We start from the raw sequence: 15,757 nt of genomic DNA, 5'->3' as shown, positions 1-15,757 counted from the left end.
CACCATGAGACCCAAATCAAGCTATCCAAGCTCTCTGAGCTTCCTTCCTTCCTCATAAAATATAAGCGATTCCTACCTTGCAGAAATGTTGGATGAAATAAAGTAGACATTTCTTCAGGACCATGAAGCACAGGGTCAGAGCTGGATCAATGGTCGCTGTTCTCCCCTCCCTCACCCCATCTCCAAACTGCTTCCACTTAATCACACCTTTTCCCCAGATCCAAATAATTTACCATCACATGGGCCTGGCAACACTGGAAGTGGATAGGGCAGCGCTGCTAGAAAAAGCGAAAGTTAGGAGGCAGATGGGAAGGAGCAGGGGACAGTTTATGTTCCAGTTAGACAAAAGAGCAAGAGAATGTAAACTCTGGGTAGCTCTGTTCCTCAGTGGACACTCCAGAAAAATATTCATAGCATGAAAAGAAAATGCAGAAGTGGAAGTCACGCCCCACAACTGAGATCGGTGATAAATCTGTCCATAAATCCTGGCTTATCTCTACTATCTGCACTGGAGGGCTAAGGTATGACCCAAAAAAACCGTGGCAGTGTTCCATTGTAGCTGGTGTTCTCTTCACACAGGAATGTTTGACCAAAGGGCAGAAAGATTTTCCTTTGGCTTAGTTTACAATGAAGCTGGAAAACATTAAACCGCACCTCATTTGACCTTAATAAACCCAGGACACGGGAGAACAGATTTACTCATTTCTCCCAAGTTCTCCCATTGGATTCTTTCATATTTTAAACTTCTTTTAATGACTTTCCACTGCGTTCAGCAAATAAAGAATCCTCCCATTGATAATTAAACACCTGCTAATTCCTACAAAGGCATTCTAAAATAAAAAAAGTGTAGAGTCTGATGAATAAAACATCCCCTTTATTCCACAGGGCTGAGTTCAAATAAAGGAAAATGGGTCATTAAAAAAAAAACTGTCAATTCTTTAAGGCTTGGTTCCTGCAAGTCAGTGACCATATTTATATTTAGATTACTCTGAGGTGAAAGGTTACATATTAAAATATTTATTGCTCTAAGAATACTTAAAAAGAAGTAGGTCTGGTAAAGTCAGCAGTCATCATGGAGAGTAGAAAACAGGTAGGTTATTATTACATTTTAATTTTCTATTGAAATTTTCAAACATTCAACAATAAAGATTAGATTTCCCACATAAATATCTCCTGCCTTCAAAAATTACCAGACAGGAAAAATCTTTATTTTATCATATATGAAAAATCTTATTTTTTTCCCCAACTCAAGCTGGATTAACTTTAAAGTAACTCCCGGCATCATGATTTTCCATAACTAACTCAGTATCTATCACTAAAAGATAAGGACTCTTTTTAAATATAATTCCATAACTGCCACCTTGTCCATACCCAAAAAGTAACGATAATGCCGTGAGTCAGAGAATCAGTACTCAAATCTCCCCATCTCAAAAGAAAGAAAAAAAAAGTTTAATGTTGATTTCATCAAATCAGTATCCAAAATCCACACTGTGCATTTGGTTGATAGGCCTCTTTAATCCTTTTTAATCTAAAGGTTCTTTTCTGGCTCTTTAAACCATTCAATACATTTGTCGAATAAATGAAGTCACGTGAAGTATAGACTTCCTCTCGTTCTGGGTTTTGCTGATTGCATGCCACGTGTGTCCTTTTCCATTGTCCTCTATCCCCAGCATCCGGTCACGAGGCTTGATCTGACTCAAATTATTACTCGTTTTTCCAAGAAAACATCATAGGTGGTGAGACAGGCCACATAAATTAAACTGGATGACAACTTAATCATTTGCCAACCCGACTTCCTCTCCTCCAGGCATTTACCGCTAACTATGTTTGGAGGTGGGCATCTAGGAAGGATACAAGCAGCACCAGCTAAAGAGTGGTCGTCTTCCGGGGTGCCTGGGTGGCTCAGTCGGTTAAGCGTCTGCCTTCGACTCAGGTCATGATCCCAGGATCCTGGGATCGACCCCTACATAGGGCTCCCTGCTCAGCAGGGAGTCTGCTTCTCCTTCTCCGTCTGACTGCCTCTCCCTCTTGTGCTCTCTCCCTTACTCTTTCTCAAATAAATAAATAAAATCTTTACAAAAAAAAAAAAAAGAGTGGTCATCTTCCTTCCTGGGCGGAGCTCCTAACTCTGAGAAGGTTAATAACTTGGTGGGTGCAGAGAAAACTAATCCCAATATCATCTTTGATCTCACATGGAAACATCCCAATTCTTTGGCACACGTAACTTTTGAACACTCCAAACGAAAAAGACCACATTCGAGTCACCCACCCATTCCACAATCTGCCAATATGGAAAATGCAACCCCTTATGTCTTATGCTACATAAAAAAATGGAATTCAAGCTACAAAATCCCTTTTTAATGGCACACCAGCAGGCAAATATAGATTTTCAAGCAATAAGCAATCTCTACTATCACTGTTAAGGGAGGGGGGGAAAAACAGCCTTTCTTTTTTGCTGCTGTCAGTATGGACGATTAGAGGGTAGAAAAATGCATTTTTAGTTTTTAAAAAAGCTTTATCGGGAAACAGGCCACCATAAAGCAATTCATCTATAAAGCAATAAGGGATGTCATCAATTTTACCTTACACTTGAATCACACTCTTGATTCCTATCCGGCTGTATTTCAATTATGCCTTTTATTTGAAGACAAGTCCCTACAAATACATAATGCTGCTTAAAAGTGATCTTCAAAAAAAAAAAAAAAACCCAATCGGGATAGGAAAGTTATTTATTTCATACATACACTACTTTACTTCACTCAGGAGGTAACAGTCTCCATGCCTGAAATATTTGGAAAGAAAAAGGAGCTGTAAGAACACTGCATTAACATTTTCTCTTCCAGATTTAAACAGTTGAAAAAAGTCTCCAACGGTAGAAACTTCAGCATTTTTTTTAACGTTTATAACCCGAATGTGATTTAAACAAATCCCACCCTACGGAGCCCGCATTGGAGGCTGAGATGTTGAGAAGCATTGGTACAGATACTTTAAATAGCCTGAGATCGTATGTTCCGGGCACACCGTGGGAGGACACTCCAGGCCATCACCGTCCTGTGAATCACCAAGAGCACCCAGTGACCCATAACGTGTAGGACGGTGACCACACTGATACTTCATTCTAAAGAATTCTGGAGAGTACGAAATAACAAATAGCAGACTCTTCTTAGTCATGGGCTTGAAAGCTACCCAAGTGAAGACCCCCAACCAAGAGGGCCATCAGAGCTGATAGTCACTGCCCTCCAATCACAACAAAGGGCCCTTTCACAAGCCCTTACTAATTCTAGAATCTAAAAATAAAAATTAAAAGTACTTTACAAAACAGGACACTTTGGGGGGGACAGAGGCAATTCTTCAGAGAGAAGTATTTGATAATTTTATAAAGAATTTCCATAATGAGAAAAAGACTGAAAGACTAAAACTTCATTCGTAATAGGTTACATATGTATGTACCGTGACTGGTTAAACCATGTCCCCCCCAAAAAGGATATGTTGCAGTCCGAACCTCCAGTACCTCAGAATGGGGCCTTATTTGGACATAGGGTCTTTACAAAGGTAATTAAGTTACAATGAGGCCATTAAAGTGGGTCCTAATCCAATATGATGGTGTTCTTACAAAAAAGGGAACATTTGGACACACAAACACATATAAAGAGAAAATGATATGAAGACACAGAGAGAAGATAACCATCAAGGAGAAAGGCCTGGAACAGACCCTTCCCTCACAGCCCTCAGAAAGAACCAACCCTGCCAGACACCCTGATCTAGCACTTCTGATCTCCAGTGCTGCAAAATGATTTCTGTTGTTCGAACCACCCAGCTGGTGGTACTTTGTTACAGCAATCTTAGGAAAGGAATGTATGTATATGTGATATGTATATAACACCAGATAATAGTAACAACCATTTCAAAAGAAAAGTAGCATGATGGTAAGTACTTTGTTGCACCTGTTGCCATTAAATCAGTACAATGACCCCCACAACTCAGAGTACTAGTATCCTCATTTTGCAGATAGGGAATCTGAACTTTGGGATCAGGAATTGCATTCTGATGCTGCTATCAGAGACCCATTACAGGGGCTTAAACACATAAGGGTTGATTTCTTTCATCTAACAAGAAATCTGGAGGTAAGTGGCTGCAGGCAGACAGCAGCTCAAAGATGCCCCGTCTCTGCAATTCCCTTGACCTTTCCCTCATGGTCTCAAAATGGCTGCTGTAGCTCCTAGCCATCACATCTGTATCCCACATCTGAAATGCAAAATGTGAAAAATTTAAAAAAATAATAATAAAAAATAAAAAGCATACTTCCCACTGGAATAAATCCCTTCAGAACAGTTTTCCTGGAAGCCCCTAAACACAACTTCTACTTGTAACTCATCAAACACCCTTATTTGCAGCATTGGAAGTTAGGCAATGTATTTTTGTTTTGCTATCCCCAATAATACAAGGATTCAGTTAGAAGGAAGGATGGAATAGATCTCGATTAAACAAATCCACCAGAGGCTCAAAGAGGTTCAAAACGTGCCCAAGTTCATAGCTATGAAATGGGAGAGTTGACATTTAAATCCAGTCTCATCTGAATCCCAATCCCATACATGGAACCACCATATTATACTATACCCTCGGCAAACCCAAAACTTTCTGAAGGGTGATCCTGACTGAAAAAGAGTTGGAGAAGGTTTGGCCTCTCAAGGGGTGCTCCTGAGCTCAGTGGCTTCTCCCCTTGGGTTTCTAGGTAAATTGAGCACCTCTGAGCACCCCAGGAAGCATCAGGCCAACAGAGCCTCTGATGTGCTTCCAAAAGAGCATTTTCTGAGGAAATTCTAGAGGATGCATTTGGTGCTTGGCAATAAGATTTAAGAATAGACTTACACTGCCTGCTACTATCCCCTCGGGTATTTGTTTGTGCAAGTGATATTTATAATCCTCAAACAGGTGAAGGCTTTCACAGGTAGTCATTTACTTGGCTTCTACAAACAGCAACTGGAAGTTTTCTTCAAGTTGTCTTTAATTGCTCCTTTCCAATTATAGAAGGCCTATATTTATAGGCAGCCGCTCTACTTCATTGTCAATACTTTGTCTCTGCTAATCGAAAGAGATTTTCTTCCCCAATGTTAGGTGGCATCACAGGGGACTCAAATTCTCTAGCCTGATGCAAAGGTGACAAACACCAGCTTAAACAACCACAGGTGTAGCACCCGCTAACCATATCACTCACTCATCAGGGCTTTCGTGAGGAATCCAGAGCCCCTCAAGGTCCTTCGCCACCGTCTCTAGGTGATAATCCCCCCCACTTTCCTCTGCATTTTCCATGCAGGTTCCCTGTCCTCCCCAGCCAAGCAAAGCAGAATCTCAGGGAAGGATCTGATTCTTAAGTGAAATGTCATCCCTAAAACCAAGACATGGTAGAGGCCAACTCATTCTAACACCAGTTAGCCACTGGCTCCCACTATCCTGGTTCCTGCCCGTTGCAAGTTGGCTATCCCATTTTTCCTTGGTCCTGAAAATAAACCTATAATACCCTTCCAAAGCCAAATTTTGACTTAAGTCAGTGAGAATCTATCACATTGCTAACAATTAAGGAAACCCTCTTGCATCAGTGTGATACGCATGTGAGATATTTCCCTGATATTAAGACACACAGTTGGAAATTAAGTCTTTCCTTCAGCTTTCAGGAGGTCATGCCTGGAATTCCAGAAGAGGAAAATAAGGATATTATTACTTTTAGTAAAAGTAGCAAAATAACAATCTCCCTGTATTGCATTCAGGATGCAAATGTGCCTTTCTAAAGACAACTTGCTAGAAAGGAAGTGATTGAGGCACTTAATCTGATTCATTAAGAGGCAGTCTGCTAACTGGAAATAACCAAAATATATTACCTTTCATCTTTGCTCAGTAATCCACACAATTTATCCTTCTGGCCTATTAAGGTAAGACTGTTACAGAATGAGCGAAATCAGAAAACAGATTCTAAAAGACATGAAAAGTTTTACTCTGCTCGGTTACAGGATTTACAATGATTTGCATAATAAATCAGAGAAAAACACGTTCAGGTACAAGAGCCAAGTAATTTACAAGATTCCTAAGTCCCTGTTGTTTAGTAAAATTAGATCTTTACCTGCAGTGTCTGAAATTCCAACAACATAATCTTTCAAATCAAAATGGGTGGCAGGTCCTAAAATACGCACTGCAATCTGTCACTTAAAAATAATAGCCAAAAAACAAAAAAAAATTATCATCCAAAGTGACTGACAACACAGAACTGCAGAAGTGTACCAACTTCTGTTTGGCACTAATTACAATTAGCAAAATCTCATTTCTGAAATTCTTCCCACTCCCCCTTCCTCCTCCACCTTCCCTAATTCCAACCAAAGTCTTCTGAGTCAACCCAAAGTTAAGTCTTCTGATTCAGCACAAAAATGCCTTTTTTACTTGACAACTAAGAATTAGTTCTTTGATGACTCACTCAGCATGGTGCTGGACAGTAAGGCAAGAAAAGGCAACCAACCACAGAAGATTTAAGACTTGGTTTCCATCCTCCAGAAACCAAATATGCTTGGGGGAAAAGGCAAGTGAAAGGACACCTAAGTGAATGATCATGTAACTGGGCCGGGCAAATATTGTCACTGTGGTGTCTAAGAGCTCTGAGGTTAGGGAAACCAGTGTTGGCCAGACCAAGTGAAGACTTTCAAGAAATACTTTCAAGAATTGGGGCGCCTGGGTGGCTCAGTCGGTTAAGCATCTGACTCTTGCCTTCAGCTCAGGTCATGAGCTCAGGGTCGTGACATCAAGGCCCGTGTCAGGCTCCACGCTAGACATGGAACCTGCTTAAGATTCTCCCTCTCCCTCTTCTTTTCTCTCCCTTTCCCTCTCTCTCCCCCTCTCTAAATAAATAAATAAATTGAATAAATAAATAAATAATTTTAAAAAATAAATACTTTCAAAAATTCCAAGAAGGGGGCATCTGGCTGGTTCAGTTGGTGGAACATGCTTGGGGACTCTTGATCTTGGGTTTGTAAATTTGAGCCCCACATTGTGTATAGAGATTATTTAAAAATAAAATCTTAAGGGGTAACTGGGTGGCATAGTTGGTTAAGCATCTGCCTTCAGCTCAGGTCATGATCTCAGCGCCCGACCCCAAGTCAGGCTCCCTGCTCAGCAGGGAGTCTGCTTCTCCCTCTCCCTGACCCCCTCCCCCTGCTCAGGCTCTCTGTCTGTCTTTCTTTCTCAAATTAAATAAATAAAACATTTTTCTTTAAAATTTAAAAAATAAAATCTTAAAAAAAAAAGAAAGAAAAGAATTTCAAGGACAGGGACTGCTGAGAGAATAATCACATCATAACGAAATGGGCATTTACCTGATGCCAAGCCCTGTGAAGGCTCACAGGCACCCTCCTTAACCCTATAGACAACTACATGGGTCAGCAATGATCCTTACTGCACAGATGGGAAAACAGAGGATCACAGGAATTCATCAAGATCACCTAAGCAGTACAGTTCGGAGTAAGGCATAAATCTATTGATGCTTTCATTCACTCATTCAAACACTATAATTATTCTAACTTCAACCCTCATACAGAGAGAAGACCTCAGAAGAAAACATCTATATATGGAAAAGAATGTGTCCCAGTTTCTCCGGCACAAAAAAAAGAAAAGAAAGAAGGGGAGGAGGGAAGGAGGGAAAAAACAAGAAAAAAAAAAAAATAACTGAGATAAATCAGAAAGCAAACTTCGAAGGCAGAGCATCCAAATAAAACAGGAGAGGTCAGCTTTCGTGGACTTAATTCTAGTCCGTCCTACACTCTGCACCCAGGGAGGAAAACCACTTCTGAATGCCTAGTATCAATCCAGTCCCACCTGCAGCTTCCATCACAAAATCATAGTCAAGGTTCAAGATTAAGACACTTCCATGGAAAGGACAGCCCAAAGTTCTCTATGACCTGACAATGTCACCTAAGGCAACATTAGCACCTGTCACCTCCAGCAGTGAGCATGCAAGGGCGGCACAACCTGGTTCCTTAGGGACAAGAGAAAAAAAAATAATAATAATCGTCTATCATAGTTCACGGCTCCCATTTCTTTATGTTTTATAATTTAGATAATATTTTAGTATAAGACCACATATACAAAATCGACGAAACAGACCTATATTGGGGGCATGGGTCCAATTTTTTTCTTGATAAGACAGTGAATAAGATCAGTGAAGACCACTGATCTACACATTTATTAAAAGGGAAACCTGTTACCTTCCAGTCCCCTCACAATAGCCAAACTAAATGACAGAACTTTGAAACCCCTCCATTAACTAGAGGGGGGGAAAAAAACAGCAGCAACAAAAACTCAAGTTGCATTTTAGTCTCTCTTTGATGCCTAGCTGATTCTGGGCACAAACAATGGCTGACCATTACAAATCTATGGGGCCACCTCATTACGAGTTCATACTGCAACCAAATCCCATTTTCCCTCTGCAAATTCAATTCACATCAATAGCCCTATATATCACTGGCTACTGCTGTTGGCTGCCTGATTTTGAAACATAAAATTTTTTTTGAAAGATTACTGCCAACACATAATAGGCAAACTGCAATTTCAATTCCCTACACATGTGCTTGAAGGAGGGGGGGCCATACAAGCCACAAAATGTAAATGAAGCCTGTTGTTATCAGCTGTTTATAAGCCCCATGACGTCTTTCTCCCTTATTCCTCCAGTCACGTAAGGCAGGAAAAAAAAAAAACATCAAAAGTGCCACCATTCAAGAAAGTCTTTTTATTATTCTACTCAATCCTGGTTCCCTGGTCTCTTAGTTTTCTGAGGTGTGTACGCAAAATGCCACAAAATTCAGCAGTGGGGGCTGTGCACAGCCAATTTTCGTTAGGCAGAATCCAGGGTGAGGGCGGGACACAACGGTGTGATGGTGCTTATGACGTTGCTTTCATCACCAGCTTGTTAGGCATCCATCACTAACAAGAGCCAACAGTGAAGGGCGCCATCTCCTCCAACAAGGCCGACCTCCCAGGTGGGACCGAGCAACCCACTTTCACCAAAGCCCATGGAGCAAACCCACTACCTGTCCTGTTGCAAACTTCTGCCTCTTACCTAACACATTGCTCACCTTTGACTTCCCTACTGTATTCTTCCAGAAAACACAATTGTTTTACCAATTCGTGTTTACTAACATACACTACCCACCAGTGCTGTAATGGGAGGATAAAACACAACGAGATCCACGGCGAGTCCATGCCCATCTTTACCGTGGGAGACAAAGGGAGGCGTGATGAGCTCACTGTTTGTGGCTGGCTCTGTCAACAGCCTCACTATTGACATTCTGCACCAGATAATTCTTTCCTGTGGGAGGCTGTCCTGTGCCCAGTAGGATGTTAGCAGCATCCCTGACCTCCACTACCAACAACAGTGGCACCACCTCCCAGTCCTGACAATCAGAAATGTTTCCAGACATTGCCAAATGTCCCCTGAAGGGAGAGAAGGGGCAAAACTAGGAACCCCTGGTTGCAAACCACTGGTCTACTGGGTCTATGTGCCCATCAACCAGCAGAAATTGTTTATATGTGGTTCCTATAAGCTGGGAACAACATGCATAAACCCACTGAACACCTAGGCAATACTCTTATGCCCATAAACCTTTCTGGGACACCGAACAAAATCAACGTAGCCTACCAAACAGAAGCAGGTATGCTAAGGGACTAATTTTGACCATTAAAAGTCTACTGATAGGCAGAAGTACTGTTTTTATTTAAAAACAAAAAAAACAAAAAACAAAAAAAACAACTGTCCCTCGATTATTGCACTGGCTGAAGGACTATTCAGAGACCACCACCTGAACAATATCTGTCATGGGTTTTCTATATTCACCAGCAGAAAGCCTCCAGAAAGTTCAGCTTCATGGCCCAAAATTTTTCATTTACTCAACTGTCAAGAAACCCTCAAGAAAAATTTCTTCAGAGTCAAACCCCCCAACAGAAGATGGATGGATATGCTATGGTATTTAGTTTAACGGCAATAAAGAGATGAAAGGTTTTTTTTCTTCTCCCTGAACAACCACTGCTGAACTTCGGCAAACCAACACTGAAAAAGACAATTTTTATTTAACAGTTAAAGAAACCAGCTTCCAAAAGCTCAACTGCCATCTGCAATTATAATCAGGCCTAATTTAGAATACCCCACCATGTTTTAGTCTTAATTAAAAATGGCACATCCTTGCAAGGGAATGCAATGTGAATTCACAATTCAGTGTGAGAGGGGACACACGCACGCATCTGATGCTGGAGTGCTGGCTTGGGAGACTTGACTGTTTCACCAGTTTCCTAATGGATGTAACTTCAGTATAAACTTTGTTTAACTTTCATATTTTAAATTAGAAAGGCATGTGGATTATGTTAAGACAATTTGCCAGAAATACAAATGGATTTTTTAAGCCTGCCATCTTTCACGCGGCACATGGCTGATCCTGTATTCCAGCCACTATTATCTTTACTCTACATAAAAGGCATAATGCTTCCGTGTAATATTTCCACTGATGCAAAATAGTTTTCCACCACACGAAATAATAAGATTTACCAAGTACCACTTGGCCTCTTTGTAAGCTTAATAATTAGTTCTCATAATGTGTCCCTGCACATTTATAATTCAGTGTAATTTTTATATTACAATTCCTTCATACGGTCTCCAGCACAATCAGCCCTCTGCCTACAGAACATTACTGCAGACATTATCCAAAAACCACCATACAAACCCCCGGTGTCACTCAAAGCCATTTAAAGTAAGATAAATACAGAGAAGACAGAGAACGGAGGACCTAAGAACAACACAGGCACACCTTTAACCTGTAGGATGAAAGAGAAGTTGTTCTCACGTCTATCCACTATGCGGTGACTCCTTGTAAAAATCTAACCTCTTCCAAAATGTGTGAGCGTTCGATTCCGGCTTCCCTGCTGGAGCAGAGCCTCTGGCGAAGAAGGCAAGAGGGGGGTGGAAAGCTGTAAACAATAAGTGTGCGTCCCGTGAAAGCCTGTAAAATTAAGCCTCTCTCAGTTGGACAATTAGCTTTATGTAGCTAATCAGGAAGAAAGAAATGAAGGCCATCTGGTTCTTGGAAGAAGTTGTGTATCTGATTAACACTATCTTCTGGAAAGTAAACTTCCTTCGTACACGACGGCAGGAGAAAGCAAGAGAGGAACACCCTTTTACATGGCCTATACACCCTGATAAAACTACATGCTGATCAAGCCCCGATTTTATCCAGAAGCAACAGAAGAGTGATTACATGTCGACACCCTAATTGGACCGACCTCATTTGATTTCTAGCTCTGCCACTTATTGATGGGTTAGCCTCTGGCAGACAATCTGACCTCTCCCTCGTAGACAGGATAATTGACCCCTCGACCCAGGTCCTTTGCCAGTCAACTTTGCAGTTCCTTCCACGGTGGACTTCTCTGTCTCTTGGGGCTTGGCCATGCGACTTGGCTTGGGTTGGTAGCTTACCTTCAAGAGTGAATTTATTACAAGAATATGCGACTGTCACTCAAATACCAGGAGCAGGGATACATCCAGCCTCAGACACAAACTAGAATCAGGCACTCAATCCGTCTGTGAAGACTCCAACAGTCTTCTTCCTCCATCCCCTCCGTCCATCTACTTTATTCCTTCTTACTGAACCAAGCTTTCTCTGTCTTGCGGTGCCAATGGCAGGAAGTCAACTACCAGTAGCACCCTTTCTCAAACCTCCTTGGTTCAACACAGCAGCATCCCGGCGAGAGCAGCAACAGCACCTAAGTCCCAAGGTAGGTAAGGAGCCCACCAACAACCAGTCCAGCGTAGTCAGGGGTAGTGTCATCAGCACCGCCACATAAAATGTGGCTACTTCATGTACAGCACAAGTCAATCAAGAGACGTGAAATGCAGCCTACACGCGCCCCTTGCCACATGAGATGCCCTGGCATGGGGCTACTCTCTGCCAAGGGGAGGAGGTCCCATTTTCTTTGCATAAAAGCACCATCTGTACAGAAGTATGGTGAAGAGGGCATCTGTACCTGGAGGGGGAGAAGGGCTAGGCATGGAGTGCTGGTATCTCAGAGTTGAGCAGAGTGTCTATACGGAAGAGTGGCCCAACATGGCATAACTGAATAAGGAAATGTACTTAAGATAATAGGAACCAGCGTACTCACTGTCAAGAGAAAGGAGTTACAAATACAGAAAGGAGAAAATAAAGTTGAACCATGTGTTGTTGAAATGGATTTGGAGGTAGTGAACTTGTGATTTTTAATACAGAAAAAAATACAGATGTCCATGTGTGTATATATATATACACACATGTACATATATATAATCCCTTGATGTGAAAGGGTCTGGAAGCTGTAACATCTCACAAGCAATGAACACGTCTAATGACCAGATCTTGGTTTCTAAATGCCATTCTCCTCTAAAAGGAATCTGAGCTCCATAGGTCCTCAGCAATGTAGCCAAATCCAGGCCTGGGACCAGCAAAGCACAAGATGAACCTGGAACTTCTTGTTCCAAAAAGTAAGCAACAACTCAAGTAATGGTGGCAACACACATCAAAGGACACGGGAATCAGCTGGAAGGAACTCCCGCTATCTAAATGTGGGGAGAATTTGAGCTTCAAAATAATGGTAACATGATAACCTGCTAAATAAATAGAAATCCATGAGTCCAAAACTGGTATGATAAATAAGCAAGTTGAAAGTTTAGGAAGGGTCTTACAGTATCCATCCACAAAATACTACAAAGGAGAGAAAAAAAAAGAGTAACTTTACAGTAAAGGAGTCTGGCACATGCTGCCTTTATCAAGCGATCCAAACGAACACCCCAGCAATGGACGTATGGAAATCACGGGCCGCCTGATAAGATACAAAGAAAGGAACAGGGTTTCACTTCCATTGATATTTCCGCCCTGACACATATCCTGAATGTTAATTGTGAGGCAGCCTCAGACAAACCCAAATGGATGGACAATGTACAAAATAATTGGCTTGTTATCTCCAAAATTATCAAGGTCATAAAAGTCCAGGGAAGCCTGAGAAGCTGTTCCAGAAACCAAGGAGACTAACAACTAGCCCATGACCCCAGATGGCTCCTTATTCCATTGGGACAATCCCAGCCAATTCGAATGGGGCCTGAGGATGAGATGGGAGTATGGTATCAAAGGCAATGTCCTGATCTTGATGGGTGGATTGTGACAGGATAGGAGAAAGTCCTTGTTTAGGAAATACGCATACAGAAAACACACAGAGGTGTTCAGAGGTGACAGGGCACCAGGTTGGCAAGGAATGCAACCTGGTTCGGGGGTGGGGGGAGCTCTTGTATTTGTTGTTGCTATTTTTTCTATGATTTAAAAAAAAGCTCTTCTGGGGCGCCTGGGTGGCACAGCGGTTAAGCGTCTGCCTTCGGCTCAGGGCGTGATCCCGGCGTTATGGGATCGAGTCCCACGTCAGGCTCCTCCGCTGGGAGCCTGCTTCTTCCTCTCCCACTCCCCCTGCTTGTGTTCCCTCTCTCGCTGGCTGTCTCTATCTCTGTCTAATAAATAAATAAAATCTTTTTAAAAAATAAATAAATAAATAAAGCTCTTCTAACCTGTAATGGGTAGAGTGCAAGGTGGCGATGGAAGGGGTGGGCTTTTCAGAAGCTGGATGGCAACGGTCACTCAGAAAGGACATTTCCGTTGGGATGGACCAGAGAGGAAACTACCACACAAAACTCCAACAGGAAAAGATAATAATTATGATGCTAATTTTAGAACAAGGCAGTGCCATCACCTGACTCTTACATGGTGCTTACCAAGTGCAAAGCAATGGTCTAAATTCTTTCCATATTTTCACTCACTTATGCCTCACGACTTTACCTAGGATTATTATGAAGCATAATCAACGAGAATTATTATTACATTCAACTTAAAGATGAGCGAACTGAGACACAGAAAGGCTTTAGTAATTACATGGGTCACAAGGCTGGGTAGTAATACAACCAGGATTTGAACCTACCAGTCTGGCTCCAGGGTCTAGACTCCGCTACTAGGACATCAGGAATATCCCAAGCGAGTAACTGCAGGAGATGCTGAGGTCGGATGGAGCAGGACCACTAGGTGAGAGTCTGGATTTTGCCGCGTGTACTGAATGGGAAGATGTTACTGAAAGCAGGGAGACACTTAAAAAAGGCTCGTCGTTGTATTTTAACTCCGGCAGGACAGTGGCCTCGACAAAGTCAGGAAAAGAAGAGATGGAGAACACTGGCCAGAAGAGAGTCAAGATTTAAAATCTGGAGGACTTGGGTGATTGTTCTAGGAGGCCAGGCCAGGAGACCACCTTTTAAATAAAACTGTATTCACCATCCAAATTCCTTGGATAGATCAGACTGCATGCGGAGAGGTCACAGTATACTGCTGGTAGTTTTCTGTTCTGGTCAACTCACAATTCTTTTTTCTTTCTTTCTTTTTTAAAAGCAGAGAGAGAGCAAGAGCTCATCCCGACCCTCTTCTATTCCAGGGCCTTTAGTCACCCAATAACAGTTCATGTTTTACTGAGACAACACCATGTACAACTGAAGCAACCATTTCCCCAGAAAATAAACAACGTCCAGATCATTCTGATTTCATAGCTTTCCCTCTACACAAAGAGACTCTCTCTCCCACCGATTAAGTCATTTGTTCTCCCTGAACCTCATCAAAGATTGTACCTGGCACTGTAATTGGGAGGGTTTTAAATAGATAATTTAACCTTGAGAGGATGTTCATTTGACTCAACACATCCTTCCAATCTAAGAAACACACAAATTCTCTTTCACTTCAGCATGTCTTTCTTTCATTGTGACAGCAGTGCCGAGAAATTCATTTCAAGGAGCTAATTGAGCCACAAGGGAATATTAATACCTAAATATTGAAGCAATCCTGATGCTCTGCTTAAAGGGAAGACGGATTTGCTAGATGAAAGGTTCCAAAATGTCTCTGGTCTATGCCTTTAAAAAAAAAAAAAAAAGCCAAGTCTTTAGCATATTTTCATCTCTCTGCATTAAGTCAGAAAGTAAAAGGTACAGTTTATTTCTCTTTTAAAAAAAAAAAGAAAGCTCTTTGCTTTCTACTGCCAGTAACTGCATCTGCTAGAATGCTGCTAGGTTTCTGAGTGTCCTGGTCTAAAGGTTGTGATTTTCTTCACTTTTGAATATGGAGGAATAAATGCTCTTTCAAGTCTTTGACAGTCTAAGTGTACCCCCAACTCTGCAGTGCAGACTATGGCTACAGAAACAGCATTTCACACCGCAGGTCGGAAATTATACAGGGGTGAGCAGGACACCGAGGAATGGAGGGGACACAGCTGACCTGTTCTTTGTCATCCTCTCGTTAACGGCAAAGTCTGTTCCATCAAACGATTACGAGTACCAAAAAAATTAATTCCAGGAACCAGAGAATTCAGAACGAGTAATAGGATCCCATTCCCCCGAAGCTGATATCATCAAATTCTCTCACATGATTTACAACCTGGCAATCTATCTCCTTCCATTGATTATCCTGCTATTATGGGATATAACTGCTCTCTGCCCATTCCAAGAACTCTAAAGTGTTGCACAGAGAATACACTAATGCACCTTTAATGCAGAGAAGACAGAAGGGGAAAAAAAAAACACCTAAGGAACAAAATAGGCTGGAGAATGCATAAAGCCCAAGTTCCTTTCAAAAGCAGTGGAGACGTTAACAGCTTTTCAGGGAGGCAATCAAGCCATTCAAGCCTAGCA

The 15,757-nt window shown here is 41.8% G+C and overlaps 1 protein-coding gene across 7 annotated transcripts in view; it reads right to left on the bottom strand.

Annotated features, from left to right (window-relative positions):
* PTPRG (protein tyrosine phosphatase receptor type G) overlaps nt 1-15,757 on the bottom strand; it is a 681,996-nt gene that overhangs the window by 624,815 nt on the left and 41,424 nt on the right. For 2 of the 7 annotated variants that reach the window (XM_057311860.1, XM_057311861.1), the window contains exon 1: nt 77-15,757. This exon is cut by the window's right edge. The exons of the other annotated variants lie outside the window; for them this stretch is intronic. In XM_057311860.1, coding sequence (XP_057167843.1) covers nt 77-110 — 34 coding nt within the window. In that variant the 5' untranslated portion in view covers nt 111-15,757. The remainder of the gene's footprint in view (nt 1-76) is intronic. 7 annotated transcript variants of the gene reach the window in all.

This window comes from Ursus arctos, unplaced genomic scaffold (assembly GCF_023065955.2).
Source record: "Ursus arctos isolate Adak ecotype North America unplaced genomic scaffold, UrsArc2.0 scaffold_14, whole genome shotgun sequence".
In the NCBI taxonomy this organism is placed as follows: Eukaryota; Metazoa; Chordata; class Mammalia; order Carnivora; family Ursidae; genus Ursus; species Ursus arctos.
Note: the sequence above shows the minus strand (reverse complement) of the source record. Positions and strands in the feature narration are given on the sequence as shown.